General features: G+C 39.5%; 2 protein-coding genes across 3 annotated transcripts; one reads left to right on the top strand and one right to left on the bottom strand.

Annotated features, from left to right (window-relative positions):
• Positions 1 to 5,676: 5,676 nt before the first annotated feature.
• Positions 5,677 to 10,645, top strand: fhl2a (four and a half LIM domains 2a). Its single transcript, XM_034886352.1, has 6 exons — positions 5,677 to 5,790; positions 8,420 to 8,595; positions 8,709 to 8,883; positions 9,439 to 9,608; positions 9,730 to 9,916; positions 10,016 to 10,645. The coding sequence occupies exons 2-6, from the start codon at positions 8,440 to 8,442 to the stop codon at positions 10,165 to 10,167; spliced, it is 840 nt and encodes a 279-aa protein (XP_034742243.1). The 5' UTR covers positions 5,677 to 5,790; positions 8,420 to 8,439; the 3' UTR covers positions 10,168 to 10,645.
• Positions 10,646 to 12,683: 2,038 nt separating this feature from the next.
• Positions 12,684 to 15,138, bottom strand: c11h2orf49 (chromosome 11 C2orf49 homolog). 2 transcript variants are annotated; one of them, XM_034886366.1, is made up of 5 exons: positions 14,983 to 15,138; positions 14,658 to 14,812; positions 13,541 to 13,787; positions 13,010 to 13,095; positions 12,684 to 12,880 (listed from the first exon to the last, which is right to left on the bottom strand). In XM_034886366.1, exons 1-4 carry the CDS (start codon positions 15,091 to 15,093, stop codon positions 13,039 to 13,041), a joined length of 570 nt encoding a protein of 189 aa, XP_034742257.1. In that variant the 5' UTR covers positions 15,094 to 15,138; the 3' UTR covers positions 12,684 to 12,880; positions 13,010 to 13,038. The 2 variants fall into 2 exon arrangements, with proteins under 2 accessions (XP_034742257.1, XP_034742256.1); XM_034886365.1 differs by having other exon boundaries at positions 12,684 to 13,095.
• Between the last annotated feature and the right edge of the window lie 1,266 nt (positions 15,139 to 16,404).

Below are 16,404 nucleotides of genomic sequence, written 5' to 3'. Positions count from 1 at the left end.
TCCATGTCTCTCTCTCTCTCTCTCTGTCTGTTTCTCTCTCTCACTCTCTCTCTTTCTCTGTCTCTGTCTCTGTGTGTCTCTTTCTCTCATCCCCTTGAAGTTGAGGTAGATGACCGCCCACCCTTAGCCATGGTTTTGCTCAAGGTTTCTGCCTCTGAAAAGGAAGTTTATCCTTGCCTCTGTCGTCTAGTGCTTGCTCTTGGTGGGAAATGTTGGGTTTCTGTAATAACATCACAGAGTACGGTCTAGACCTGCTCTTTTGTGAAAAGCGCCGTGAGATAACTGTTGTTGTGAGTTGGCGCTATATAAATAAAATTGAATTTAATTGAATTGAACCTGAATGTAATAATTCAAATCAGCAAACTAATTTGTAATTTTTAGCTCAAGTGTTCCGGATCCGGATTACTTTTTTGACACAACAAAACATCTCTTTAACCAAACCTATATGCCTTGGCCATCAGAGTAGCCAAATAATAAAAGCCTAACAGCATGACAAAGCTGGGACAGTTGGACAGTTTCCCCCCAGCTGCCACCATACCACCAGTACCCCAGATCTTTGGGATCTGTATTCTTGGACATGTGGGCTTGATGGTAGCTGCCAGAGTGCCACCATGACAGCTGCCCTCGCTTTATAACATACAGAGATAGTAAGATTAACGCAGCCAGAGACAGAGGGGCTCAGTTGTTGTCCTGATAAGTGAGGTCAGATGAGACTGCAGCACTCTTTTAGTGAATGGGACCACGAGAAAAACAACTAGAAGTAATTTACAAGTTATTACCATGGGACTTTTCCTTGAAACAAATTTAGATTAGTTGGATTTTGTACTTAGGCATCATCAGAAGAGGAGGGAGATTAACCTTTAGTAAAGGAACAAATCCCCAAAATGTTGATGTTTTCCAACCCAGTCCATTAAATAGATGGCTATAGAAGTCTTGTATTGTAAAAATGACACAGATTATTAAGAGACGTTTTCTAAGGGGACAGATTAACATCAAAGATTAAAATAGTTTTACACTTATGAGGATCCTTTCTGCTCTACTTTTTTAGACTCCCCGTGATTGCTGCTTAATAAACATTGTGTGCTTTCCAATGTCACAGAAACATCCAAATGATTCCAGAGGAAAGCAGATCATAATTCTGTATCTGTTGGTCTCAGTTTGTGGTTGTTTTGGTACAAGGAAAAAAGAACAAAGAGAAAAGTTAGCGTCTGAATAAAGTGTCTGGTGACTGCTGGGCTTGGAACATTCCACTAATCTCTGCAGGGATTAAGCGGTCTGGGAACACAACACCAGGCTAAATGACTGAAGATTTTCTATGTCATATATAGACCCACATCACTGCTTTGGCAGTGAGCGAAAAAAAAAAAGTTAAAACAAGCACAGGAGGCTTTTAATCAGCATCATAAATTTGAACGCCAGCAAAAAAACAATCACGCTAAAAAGAGAGATGTGCACAGGTGTCTGCAGATTCACAAATTTGAACTTTAAAAATGTTTTTGGCCATTGCAAGGGTTTAATTGCTGTTACTTTATATTTTAAACAGTTTGTTGTTTTCCTGGATTTGTGTTTGGCCTGTCCTGTCTGTCCTAATGCATGCTGGGAATTAATTAGGTATTAAGGAATACACAGGTATGCATGGAACGATGAATGTGTGCATAAATTACTGAGCAGGGACCTCGTACAACAAATACTAGTTATTGGATCTTCCCATCTAAAGTATCTTAAAATGAGCAAACACATATTTTCCATAGTTTTGTTTTTTTGTTTGAAATCTTTTGAAAAATAATCATGATCACGTTTCAAATCCTCTTGTTACAGATTACTTTTAATGTTATCTTGTGTGCAACACAAGAAAAGTAATCCTACACATCTCTGTTACAATGAAATTTGAGTGGATTTCTATTTATTTTATATATATATATATCATTCTGCATACCTTTCTCCTCTCTACCACATGACCATACCTCATGATGCCTTGCAAATTAATTCTTTTTTTAAAGCAAATCCTTATTCAATATGCTATAATGCAATTGTTGTAGCAAGTTGAACCATCAAATTAAAGCGTAGTGAGGCTAAATTCGAGGCCAAAAAACTTATCGTGCCTAATTTATTATTATACACAATAAATATAAAATATCCTGTGTTTAGGATGGAAGTGGTGATAGTCTGTAGCTGGCAATCAGATGCGGAAACTTAACTCTTTTCCTACACCCTGATGGATTTTGTTACCATTGGACATAGCCAGGCTAGCTGTTTCCCAGTTTTCAGTTGTTGTGCTATGCTAAGCTAACCAGCTACTAACTGTAGCCTTAATGAACCATTCAGGCTACAGGTAGCAGCTGGTGAACTGTAACAGTGGTAACTGTCTTCTCAGCTAATTCTCAGCAAGAAAGCGAACAAGAACATTTCCCAAAATGTAAAATGTTCCTTTAATGCAAGTCATCCTGTGTGGGTCTTCAGCATCAAATCAAGGCTGTGGTAGTCACACTAGCTAAGCTGTATTAATACCCTATTCCCACAGTGGGAGCCCAATATTATTGTGTCCCTCTTCATCAGTTCTAATTGCCCATTTGAGACTTTCATTATGACGCCACACAATCTTTAAAGTCGGTTGCTGGGATCCATTTCAACCAGTTTGACCGGCACGGCAGTTCTTCCAAGGATCATTTTGGATCTTGGGTTACCCAGAGAAATTCCAGTCCAATTGGTTGCTGTGGCATTAATGATTAACGGTTCACTAGTGATGATGGGGTCTGCTTTGCTTGACCTTTCCACATGGCTGTATTTGCAGCTGAAATAAGCACCAGGCTTTAGCAGCACGATAGCCTTGCAGTGCCCAGACAGCTGCACCTTTATCCCCTGGCCCTAGCAGTGGAGTTGGAGGCGAGTTGGAGGCCTCAATCCAGAGTACAGAGTGGGGGAGGGATAACTATGTGCTAGCTGAATACAGGCGGAAAGCAACGACTGAGGGCTTGGGGCCAAGGCTGAGGAAATGCCCGGGCAGTCCTGGGAAATATTTCAGTTGGGCATAAAACAGTACATTTCGAGGATAATTGCCATGGGCTGGATGTCCCTCACCTTCGCTCTCTGTTGTTGCCGTTATCAAACTTCGTTCGCTTTGGGAAACAACAACAAACTTCAATATAGAAAGCTACGCGCTAAAAATGTCCTGTTTTAAAGGAAATTTGGATTGTGCAAAAAGGCAGGCCTGGTTGGTTCTTGTGGGGAATGATTGCAAAGATTCACAAATAATAGATTTTATATTGTATACACTGGTAAAAGCAAATTATGTTTAACCATGCTTCCAGCTGATTTAAACAGCTCATGCTACTATGATGCGTGAAAAGTTAACTTCCTTTAACATTTTATGCATCGTTTACTTTTGCGGGTTGGAAATGTACCACCAAAACAAGTTCCTCCCCGACACTATTTTGCAGAGCCACCATAGCAGCATCCAGAGCTTAGATGATTAGATGATGAGCTTGAACAATTGTGATTGGTTTATAGAAATGCAAACAACCCAGAGTGTTTGTTTTTCCTATCCCAGAACGCATGTGTGGTGTGATCAGACTTTACTCCACAGCGCTGTGGAGGCATGTCTGGCAATCAAGACTATCCTTGTTAACCTTTAGTTAACAATTAGACCACATGCCTGAAATTAAGTGAACTGAAATGATTGCTTTTCCATGCCTTGCTTATGTACATAAGTATTACTGTAATATGTCTAATTTGTACATTTTGTTATGTATATTGGTGGTTTTGTTTTATGAAGGAAATCCATCTAGTTTTTTAATTTAAGCACATTACATGCATGAATGAAAAGATGCCATGTTTGTTGAGCAGAGTAATCAACTCAAATCTATTCCCAGTCTTGTCCTGTGTACTAGCACAACATCTTCTTCTGTCTTATTACCTGTCATCTGACTTCAATTTAACAGAGTACTCCAAACTACACAGATTTGTGTGTGTTCCAGCTGCTTGTTTTGTACCTCTATGGGAAGATATTCATTGAATTGATTAGCTATAATCCACACTTAAACAGAAATTGAAAAGTTACATTTGACGATATTTTAATACCAGTTGGCATATGGAGCAGCTTGCATAACAGCAGTAAACATACATTGTTGTTTATATAAAACCTTTACTCCTAAGACTTAAAGTTTACAGCCATGCTAATGACTCTGTGAGGCTATACCTCAACACAGCAGTGCTTTGAGCAAAATGCTAATGACAGCGTGCTAACATGCTGATGTTTAGTAAGTAGGCCCGTGAAAATAACACGTTCATCATCTAAGTTTAGCATGTTAGCATACTAACGCACTTATCAGCACTAAACACAAAGTAAAGCTGAGGCTGATGGGAATGTTATTAGTCTTGCAGTTATTTGATCATAAACCAAAGTGTTATTCACAATTAAAATTCGAACCTGATGATGGCGTTAGACGAAAAGTTAATGGACCACCAAACTTCTTACACTTTATACTGAGGGGAACATGAATGTGTGTATTAAGTTTTTTGGATGACAAAATCACAAAAGTCAACCCGTCAGGGGATCATCAATAGCATTCATCCCCTGGGGATTAAAACGCCATATGCACAAAATATATGTACAAAATCTCAAATATTTCAGTCTGGACCAAATAGGTAGGCCGACTGGTACCCATGCTGTGACCGTGATTAAAAAGAACTCTTTTCATACACAATAAGACACATATGAACATACACGTGCACATAGATGCAACACACACGTACACACTTTGTGAAGCACCAATGTCACTATGGCTCTTTGGTCTTTAAATAGAGCACTTTAATCTAGTGACGCTAGAGAGTGTCCAGGGACCACCAGGTCAGGAAAACCCGCTTCACACAGAGAAAGAGCGAGAGATAGAGAAAGAGAGAGAGAGAGAAAGAACGAGAGAGTGAGAGAGATGGAGAGAGAGAGAGAGAGAGAGAGAGAAAGAAAGAGAAAGGGCAAGCATGGGGTTGATGGAAGGTTCTGTAGCAGTCTGAACAAGAGAGTGTAGGGTTGCAGAAAATAGCGATACAATTTTCTCAGAAACCATGAGGTTGTCTGTCACTACCAGGCCTGGATACTGTACCTGACACGATGGCGGTTAGGGTTAGGGTCTGAATGTGTATTCCCCTGTGAGGAGAAATGTAGGGAGGTAAAGACAGATGAGACATATGAGTAGGGATTAATCTCCCAGGACAAAATCTTTGACGTTTGACCCATGGCGTCCTTTACATCATGGATCAACCGGCCATAGAAAAAATGTGGCATTATGTAACAGTGTGCATAATTGTGTGTGTGTGTGTGTGTGTGTGTGTGTGTGCGTGCGTGTATGAGTGCAATATTATGATAATGATAACCACAGATATGTCAGATTTAAAGAAAACAGAAGTTGAGAACATGGTTTTCTCCAAGAAGTGGGACCGGAGGTGGGGGTTGCGGGTGGGGGGGTGATACGATATGATAAGGCTGTTGTGGGGAGAAACACAGGAGAGTGAACAACCGAGTGACCTTAAAAGGCCACACGGTCTCGCTGGTGACTGAATGAGCAAGTGAAAGTGGGCCTTGGGGTTATCTGTGTGAAGCGCCACTGTATTTATAGATCATCTTAAAAAAGATTCTCTGCCCCCTTGCAACCCCCCCTCCCATTCGCCCCTCCCTCATTTTCAATTAGTCCTTGATGGGTGGAGTAATACAATCAGGAGAAACTTCAGCTCACTCAGAGCCTCCTCTCAGTCTTCCCTAGACTCCGCACAGACACACACTCCTCAGACAGGAAGGTAAGACCCAACTCTGTTCAACTGCTCCACTATCCATCCAACCCCTCGTCCATCTTTCCACCCCTTCCTCCTTTCACTTGGGTTCATTCACCATGTCTTCCCTTCTCCGGGACACAGCTGCTCACTGTGCTCTGGCATCCTCCTGTTTGCCTTCCCACCCATCTTCTCATGTTCTTCCTCTTTCCACCTGCACAGTACCTTCACCAATTAACCTCCTCTTTGGTATCCACACTGTCTGTCCTCTTGTCCTTCTCAGACAACATGATTTTATTATTAATTTGTTATCATATATTAAATTATTTTATCATCTTTCTCCAAAAAAAATGCAAAACCCCTGTCAGCAGAGTTGCTTTCCACCCTTATTTCATTCATTCTCATCAAGCCTACACTTTCCTTTAGCAAAACTGTGGTAGGAAAGGTGTCAGCTCCTTCTTTGTTACTACACGGTTGTGAGATCCATTTTGGCAAACTGGTCTGTTCTTTGGCTCTTTTTTGTGGCTTTACAGCATTTGATCTGGCAGAATTATGGTATAAAATCTTCTAGTCACATCAATTGCACAAAAAAGTCCCAGTAATTCTTTAGACAACTAGGGATTTGATAGGTCCTTAAAAAGATCACTACATAAATATTGTAAATATGAAGTGGCTTTCACTTTTGCAGTTGTTTGAAGGATTCAGATTGAATTGCAAACTTTTATTTATATTGCTCTTAGTTAGAGTCCTCACTGTAATTCAAGATTACCGAGGAACATTTTCTATTTAGAGCTTAATTCAATTTAACATTCCATTCCTTTATCCCCTTACACGGCTATTATTATTGTCTATTTTATCATACTTATTTAATTGACCAGGAATTCCTCTAGAATTGTTGCTTTGGAAGAGTAGAACATTTATGTAAGCAAGCTGTTCAGAGGTCCCACTTTCAGAGAAGTTACTGGTTTATGGTTTGCATTTCTATAAATGGTTAGATAACATTTAAAATATCCGTGATCAAGAGATGTAGATTGTAAGATTTTTTTGTTCCATGCAATCCATCCATCCATCTTCATCCGCTTGTTCAATGCAAGGCACTCAAATTCATGAGATGAATGACTAACAACTAAATTCTTGAATGGAAAAAAGTGTAATGCACAGAGTTTAGTTTTTGAAGGGAAGCACTGAAACTTTTCTGGGGGTCGACCAGGCTGCACACTGGTCAAACATTTGCCATCCAAAGGGTAATCGCTTGGCATCAAGCGATTTGCAGTGAGAAACTCCTAGATAGGCAGCATCAAAGAGGCCCCAGAAGCTAAGGAACAGCTGCTTGTCTGAATTTTTTTTGCGGCAGTTGAGATTATCCTTTTTTATTTTTAGGAGTCACATAAATCCTTATCTAAGCTAGGTGAGTCATGGTGGGAGCAATAGACAATGAAGGAATGTGGGAGGGGTTGAGGAAAAACTCAGAGCAAATTATACGTCTCAACTTCAGCCAGAAAAAATATATTACAAAAAAATCACTCACAGATCTCATGTTGGACAACTGAGATGGGAAAAGAAAGTGATCGCAAATAGATCAAGGGGCAGAAGCTTTGACAGTCCAAGCACAATAAAAGTGCAAGACAAAGGGAATAAAAACAAAAGAGAGCAGTTCAATTAAAAACAGGAATGCCAGAATTTAAGAAAAGCAGAACATAAAAAGAATGGTCAGGAGTGAATGTATTTTTTTCATTTTTATCTAGCCTTGTGTTATGGTCAAAGCTTTGCCTTGCACATATAGTCTCATGAATAGTAGAGTATTCATGGGAGTGACAAATATATATATATATATATATATATATATATATATATATATATATATATATATATATATATATATATATATATATATATATATATTGGTAAAACACTGTATGTACTGTGCACTCAAACATATAGCCTATCCTTGTAACACTGGGTATTTAGGTGCAGGTGGGATAACCAGAGGGCTTAACAGGCAGACCACAAACAGCTGCAGCTTGTGAGTAGCCATTATTATGAATGCCATTCAAACCCACTTATACACCGATATACACACACACACACACACACACACGACAAGGGATACAGTGATCTGGTGCTGACAGCTAGACGTGAGGTGATAGATGGGTCCGTGTACAGTGGCATGGTGAGGGTTGGTATGCGAACGGGGCAAAAGTTGACTGTTTCTAAGCTGGACTGATATGGGTTATTTATATCTTCTTCATCTGTCACCTTCTAGTTCTGACACAAGAACAAAATAAAGGACTGCTGAGGGTTGGGAGGGAGAGAGATGAAAGGGGAGAATTTGCAACATGGGAAGAAAACTGTTATGTGAAGGATCTTCATACTGAATGTGTCCTAGAAAAGATGTATTGCTTAGAATTAATTGCACTCTGCTGAGTGTCAGTGTCACTGCAAATATGTATTTGAACTGAGTAGCCTCGTCTACAAAGCTTAATGTTATTTGGGTGATAGGATGCAAACGTTATACAGACAAAGATTTTTATATGCAGAATTACCAAGATGCGGGAGTCTACCTCAGCTTCCAACTGGTGTTTATATAAAGTCAGAGTATACTTTCTCTCCTTTCACTTCCTGTATCTCCTTGTGTCTCTCTCTTGTTTTCTCTCAGGTGAGCGACTCTGGGTCAAAATGACTGAGCGCTACGACTGCCACTACTGCAAGGAGTCCCTGTTTGGGAAGAAGTATGTTTTGAGAGAGGAGAATCCCTACTGTGTGAAATGTTATGAGAGCCTGTACTCCAACACCTGTGAGGAATGCAAGAAGCCCATTGGCTGCAACACCAGGGTAAGAGATGTCACAAAATACATTGTACATTTGAGCCCTAATGTGCTCTTTCTGTGCATCTCTATTTTACACACTAGTCGGTCGGGCTAACTGTCAATCTGATGTTCTTGTAGGACCTGTCATACAAGGACCGTCACTGGCATGAGGAGTGTTTCATGTGCTTCCAGTGCAAGCGCTCGCTGGTGGACAAGCCCTTTTCCACCAAGGATGAAAAGCTCCTCTGCACTGAGTGCTACTCCAATGAGTATTCCTCCAAGTGCCATGATTGCAAGAAAACCATCATGCCAGGTAAATAAAAAACCCACAAAGAGAGCAAATAGTTAAGCTGTCGCCAACGCAACAGATGGAATCCAAGTTTTGATATGAAAAAAACTTTATCTACAGTTGGCATCAGAATAGTGCATCTGAATGGTTTACATACAGTTGACCTAAATCTTAACGCTACTTAATGTCTCTCTTACATTTCATGCACAATGAGTCAGTGTATTTATGTTAGGGCAGGCAATCAGTCGGGACATGTTTCTGGTGGTAAACTGAGCCATTGTAATTTTACAGATAATACATTTTAAATAGAAACTGTTTTCAGTCCTTAAACCCAATTCTTCCGTGTATGTCCTCTAAACAGTCCTCTGGATTGATACTACACAACTACAATATGGACCAAACATTTAAGAAATTCCTAGTACTTCTATACCTAAATTGGACTGATTATTCAAAATGAAAAGTTTTCTCACAAACAAGACCCAGATTGTTTTTGACAGTTTTTGTTTTTCTTAGTCTATTTGCTATTGTCTTTATGTCGCTTTACTAACGTCTTCCATTCCCTTTTATGTTTATCTGAAGGCTCCAGGAAGATGGAACACAAGGGGAACAGCTGGCACGAGACCTGTTTCACCTGCCAGAGATGCCAGCAGCCCATTGGCACCAAGAGCTTCATCCCCAAGGACAACCATAACTTCTGTGTGCCCTGCTATGAGAAGCAGTTTGCCATGCAGTGTGTACACTGCAAGAAGGTAGGACACCCAATTGCATATGATTTTTAAAATAGTGCTTACTTATTATCCATCTTCACTCAATGAAAAACGTGTGTATGTATCACAAAGTGTGACAATATGACACTCTTATTATTACTAGCCCATCACCACTGGCGGAGTGACCTATCGTGACCAGCCCTGGCACAAGGACTGCTTCCTCTGCACCAGCTGCAAGCAGCAGCTGTCTGGCCAGAGGTTTACCTCTAGAGATGACTTTGCCTATTGTCTCAACTGCTTCTGTAACCTTTATGCCAAAAAGTGTGCCTCCTGCACCACCCCCATCAGTGGTAATCACGTTTTATCAATGTATTGGTCTCCCCTAATCTAAATAGGATTGTTAAAATGTTTTCCAATTGATTTGACTTGGATTTGTTCTTCACTTTCAGGCCTTGGAGGCAGCAAGTACATTTCCTTTGAGGAGCGCCAGTGGCACAACGACTGCTTCAACTGTAAGAAGTGCTCCGTGTCCCTGGTTGGCCGCGGCTTCCTCACTGAACGTGATGATATCCTGTGCCCAGAGTGCGGCAAGGACATCTAGTTTGGTCTGAAGGACAACAGACACATCTGATTGGATGGCCATGTTATGATAGAGGAATGACAAAGATTTGAAAAAATACTATCAGAGCACAGAGCATAGCATCCATAGCATCTTTACAACATAGCATTACTATGAATGTGCATTGTTGTATGCCACAAAATACAAACTACTAACAGTGTTATTTGCATTTAGACTAATTTAAGGTAACCTAAAGTGTATTTAAGTTAAATACTCACTCTTTGAGAAAAAGCTATCACTAATAAAATAACTTTTGGCAATAATGTGAAGACCTTTGCTTACGAAACAGCAACACATTTACTGTATGAAGCATTTTAAAATAAATCTACAATATGAATGTAGATGCACTTTGAAGTGTAATAATAATTACTGCTTTGTGCATGGGCTAGGTTGATGTTATATTTAGTAGAGGTTTTGTGAATGAGTTCTGCAATTACAAATTAAAACAATTAAAACTGTGTCTTTACTCTTATAATTGTTAACTGTAGCTGTGCATGATTTAACAGGAATTACTCATATAAAAACAAAGGGCTCAAATATTTCTATTTCGAGCAGAGGAGTGCACACAAATTTAACACGAAAGTTACTGCAGATTGGAAGGGGGAAGGAATTGGAAGGAATTTAGATTTTATGTATTACTTTTTAGCATGCTAGTTTTAGCATGCTAGTTGAAGAGTATTATTGAAATACCAGCAAATTAGACATGGGCCTAAAGCTGTTTAATTTTCTGTAATTAAATCAACAAAATTATTAATTGTATTAAGACAATTTATTTAAAAAAAGAGGCTGGTACAAACATGACACTGGATTTGAGAATGGATTCAAAATGCTGTATAAATCTTTTTCTATGAACTCTGTGTAGAGCCGTTTTAAAGACAGTAACTTCAAAGTCAATTTATAAACAATTTATAATAAATACACTTCAAAAATAAAATATTTCTGGCTTAGTCCATATTCCTTCTTTTATTGCATTAATAAACGGTAATAAGTGAATGCTATTTAAGGGGTGTCATGATTTGGATTGAAAACTGAAAATGTATCAAACCTTTCAATTTGGATTTTCAAAATCAAAAGCAGGATTGGCAATTCTCCCAGTACTTGTTTTCACCAAGTGTGTGTCCGAAAGAAACACACACAAAAGCAGCAGATGGCACAATGTAGCTTACTGGCTGTAGCATGCAGCTAAAGAGACAACTTTAGTGTCCTAACAGGAAACATCACTGCCTGGTATGGAATACTCTCATTATTGCTTTAATGCATAAGATGTAAGAACAGACAGGATAACATTTTACTGAAATTGTATTTTGTATGATTTCACATGAGAAATAAATTGTTTTGAATTGATTGATTACCAGTAGCATGCAGCTGCACTTTTTGAGACATTATAAACACTGCTGAGGTCAGAGATGATGGAGAAACACTGGATAATCCTGCTTTACTGAAGTCAGTGTTGCAACATTTTAGTCTTCCCTGTGAGTAATGTAAACAAGGAACGTTGAAGCCCGTGGGCGCCAACGGGACTGTGCATTGCATTAAAGGAACACACCGACTTATTGGGACTTTAACAAATGAGTTGGAGTACCTTGGTATTTGTACACCCTGTGACTATACAAATCACATGTAAACAGTAACATGTTTGCGTTATTTTGTCATTCATTGGGAGCAGTAGGTAGTTGGAACCAGTTAAATGCAGGATCTGTGCTAGGCTAAGCTAATGCTGTGGGCGTCAGACAGTTACAGCACGCACGGAGATGAGAAGAGTATGTATCAACTTGTCTAACTCTGGGGTAACAGTGAATAAGCTAAAGTCCCAATAAGTCGGCGTGTTCCGTTAAGGTGCACATCAAGAATGCATGGTGCATTTAGGTGCACCTCATAAATTCTGCAAAACTCAAACTGTTGAAAAGTACTCTTTTGCAATATAGTGGCTCTTCTTTGTGGCATAGCTGTCAGTGATGAAAAGAAAATGTTTAAATCAATGTTGTTAAAATCTAAGGTCAAATTGAATTGTAGAGTTGGAGAATCATGACACCCCTATTTAGCAGTGAATTATTATCTAGCTTTACATAATGTACAATAGCACACTACACTAATTTTCAAAAACCCTGAACAACTTGTGAAACAGCACCGAGGCAAACCTTAGTGGAATGGAGTTTATCAATAGGAAAAAGTATACCAACTACCGGTTTAAACACACACACACACACACACCTTCTAAAATTCTTTCGGCATGATCTGTGATTTGTTTCCTTTGAAATGTCCACCAGAGAAAAAGATTAGTTTTTTAGCACTACCTCATAACGTGTTTACAATGTTTATTATTAGATATTTTCATCAATTAAAATCTCAAACTATGAGAATCTATGACATTTATGTCAAATTCAATCTGGCAATTCAAGTCATGGTACTACCAATTTCAAAACTTTAAACAAAGTCTGGCAGGAAAATCACCCTTTAACCCTTGCAAGCCAGTACTGAAGGACCAAAACCGAAGAAGAAACAAAAGAAGTGTCACTTGTTGTGTCCTCTAGAAAGTGTTCATTTGTGAGACTTGAGGAGAGTTGCTGGTCACTGATGTAAAGGGCACTTGAGGTTGTGGAAAGCAATGAAGCTGGTGACTTAAAAAGCTGGATGACTTGCGGAACACCACCCCATCCGGTCAGCTCTTGGGACTGAGCAAGAGCTGTGAAGTGGCCTGGACACACAGGGGAAAAAAGGGTTTCCATCTATTTTGTGATGTAATTAGTGTGATAACTGTGAGGGGAAGAGCACACATAGTGGACAACAACATTTGGTGGGAAGGGAGTGATCTGTCCAAGCTCACATCAGGTCTATGTGAATAGGGGTCAGAGGTCAGGGCCATGTAACATGCTGGATCTTTTTCTTCTCCTCTGGAGACTTAATTTCCCCCTGAAGAGATGGAAGATGAAACATAAAGAGATATGGGGGAAAAAAAGTGGTCAGACAATGAATCAAATGCCAAAAACAATGTGTTACTGATCCATTAGCAATATCAATGATTTAAAACATTTATGGATTAATAATAATTTCTCTATAATGAGTTTTCTGTTTTGCACAGACTTAAAAAATTGGAGTTAAAAAACACATTACTTTAATGAATTATAACAAGTTCTGCTTTTCTTGAAAGAATGTTTTGCTATTTTAGTGGTATGTAGTTTTCTTTTAAATATAGTGCATTACCAATAGTCATGTGTATCGTAAAAGTATTTTAAAATTGTAAAACACAAGCAATAAAAACAATATTGATAAAAATGCTAATTTTCCTTCAACCACACAGAAAGATTGGGGGGGGGGGGCTACACATTACTGAGGTGACAGAACAAAAAGTTCCTACCGAGCTGTTTGCTTCTTTATGGAGGTTTGTTGTGTCAGTGCTGCAGTGAATAGATGAGGAAGATGTGATTCCAGACAGCCTGCGGACGGGGTTGGACAGGCTTGCAGCAGGAGGAGGTTTTAACCGGTCAGGGATTCCTGCTGACGCAGTAGTTCCCTCTGGTTTCTTTACTTTTAGTGGGCCAGAGTGAGAGGCTCTGCCATCAAACACAACCAGAGGCCTTTTCCTATTGTGGTCGTTACTGGAACTGGAAATGACCAAACAGTGACAACAAAAATCACTCATTTACACTCGAATGGATTAAACTCATGTTGATGGCAAGGGCTCTATTTTCGAGCAGGTGCACAGGGTGGAATTCTGCTCTGTGCTGACATTTTTCCTTGAGGCGCGCTGAGATGCCTGCCCACCTGCTCGGAACAGGACAACTGCACAACGCACCCGTGGACTGTATAACCTTGAATTGTTTAAGGCACATGCACATAAATCTCCTACTCTGTAAACAACATGAAACCAAGGAGAGGGTCAACTTTTCCTGCCAGAGCTTTCCAATCTTGGTCAGATAGCATGTGGGGGGGGGGGACGACACTTTCAGGGTTTCTCCTGACTCAGAATGGGCCTTGGGGGGGGGGCTATGGACGACAGTAGGCATGATGGGTTTGTGTACAGTAAAGGCAATTAGTGTGTTATTTGAAAGATATCTATGCATTTACCTTTGATTTCTGACAATTTGATGAGTAAACATGTTGATTAAGCTTGAGTAAATGAAACTCCAATCAACAAAACTGCTTAAAAAAAATAATATTAGTATTTAAATACCACCGTTAAGATAATCGGGGGGAGGCTAACACAGCCAGACTTTGGATTGTAAAACTGAGATTAGCGCCCTTGTTTAACTTTATGCTCTGCTTTTCAACTGTTGGTAAATTCCAATTAAACAAATGATTTAAAGTGCTATTTTTTCTCTCAATTCGTATAATTTTGGCACTGATCAGAATCATTTAACACTGTCAGATAAATATAGGAGAGTACAAGATTTCCCTCGGAGATTTAGTGGAGTAGAAGTAGAAGTAGAGCACTTGAGTAAGCTGACTAACTGCCTATGAAAACGCAGACTGACCTGGGACCTGCCGGTGTCTGTCTCGCTCGGGTCTTCTCCATCCTCTTGCCCCAGCGGCTGTCGGGTAAAGTCCTCTGCGGCCGCGGGATGACGTGCCGGAGGTAAAGCTCTGTGAGCTGGTCCCGAGTCTCACAGTCCCTTGTATTGACACGTTTCTGATTCAGACAGAAAAAAAACCTGTAAGCTCACATTCTACTATAATAAGAAAACCGCTGTTGATGAAACAAGTTTCAAACTGTTAGCCGGTGTGCTAACATTATGGTGTCCTTTCTAAACCTCCGCATTAGAAGACCTTTTACACATTTCTCACCAAACATTAACTCACCCCACTTAATATCAGCTGCATAAACTCTTGAGACAACAGCTCAGGGTGCAGTAATAGATCCACATCCGAGGTGCAGACATTCATTCCATTTTGTCCCGCGGAAGTCGCCATGTTGGATTCTTATTGTTTTCCCAGCATTCATCGCGTCATAACAACACGGTATGTCATCATGTCACATGATGTCATCCGCTAAAGGATGCTCCCATAGACATAATAAAGAAATAAAGAAATAAAGAAATAAATAGAAAGAAATAAAGAAAACAAAATAAATCTTTATTATGTCTATGGATGCTCCACCATACATTGCATGCACGTCTCTATGAAAAAGATCAGTCTATACTTCAATTTTTCTTTTATCAGAAATGATCATTGGTGAAAGAAGTATTCAGATTCTTTTCTGTAATAAAAATACTAGTAAAAATACTAGTACTGCACTTCGCACAAAAGTAAAAGTAATGCATTCAAAACTTTACTTTAGTAAAAGTAGCCTAACATTTTATCAACAAAATATACTTAACCTACAGTATGAAAGGTAAAATTAGACATTGTGCAGTAAAATGGTCCCTGACAGTGTTTTATATGTAATACAGATTTAAAAAACAACTGTCCAGCAGGGGAACCCTTGTGTTCGTGTCACAGGGACTTGTTTGGTTTATTTAACACGTTCAGGGTGGGTCCCAGAGGGGGGAGCCCCCGCCAGTTCATGTGAAATGACATCACATAGTCTGCGAGTGTAAATGGGGACCCGAAGCCAGGCCAATACAAAAAGTCAAATAAACTGAACGGGTCCCAGAAGGACAACACAAGGGCTGAACAAATAAATACAGTATGTAAATGTAAAAAAGACAATAACTGCGCATATACTTCTTTGTTTCAGTTCAATAATGTTATTCATTTTGTTAGTATACTATTGTGATGTTGTTGCACAGTTCAGTACATGTTCTGTGTTTCATAATGTACACCTTTGTGTGGTTGACTGCTGATTTGTTCACTTGAATTTACATGTTAGGTTTGTTCCATATGTACAGACCAAACACTGGCTATAGAGAGGGCGTGGTATGCGTTTTTACATTGCAAGAAGGCCACCATGGTTCCACTAAATCCTACACACTGGCCCTTTAACATCCTGCCAGGTTAATGTTTTCTGGTTGTTAAACACATAAGACTTTTTCGTTTTTAAAGGCTTGTCTCGATCAGTCATGTCATGTTTCAATCATTTCCTGTTAGTAATAAGCAGATCCTATATTTCATGCTGCTTTAACCATTGACTATGTATGTGCGTGTCTCATGGAGAGAGATATGTCTCAATTACAAAAAGTGTTTGGTTAGTCAGAACTGAACAAGTCTATCAGAGGAATGGCAGAACGTCTTCAACAAGAACATAGATAACATAAAGTTTCCTCTTTTGCACGAGCTGGCTGC

This window comes from Etheostoma cragini, chromosome 11 (genome assembly GCF_013103735.1).
Source record: "Etheostoma cragini isolate CJK2018 chromosome 11, CSU_Ecrag_1.0, whole genome shotgun sequence".
In the NCBI taxonomy this organism is placed as follows: Eukaryota; Metazoa; Chordata; class Actinopteri; order Perciformes; family Percidae; genus Etheostoma; species Etheostoma cragini.
This window is presented reverse-complemented; position numbering and strand designations above follow the sequence as displayed.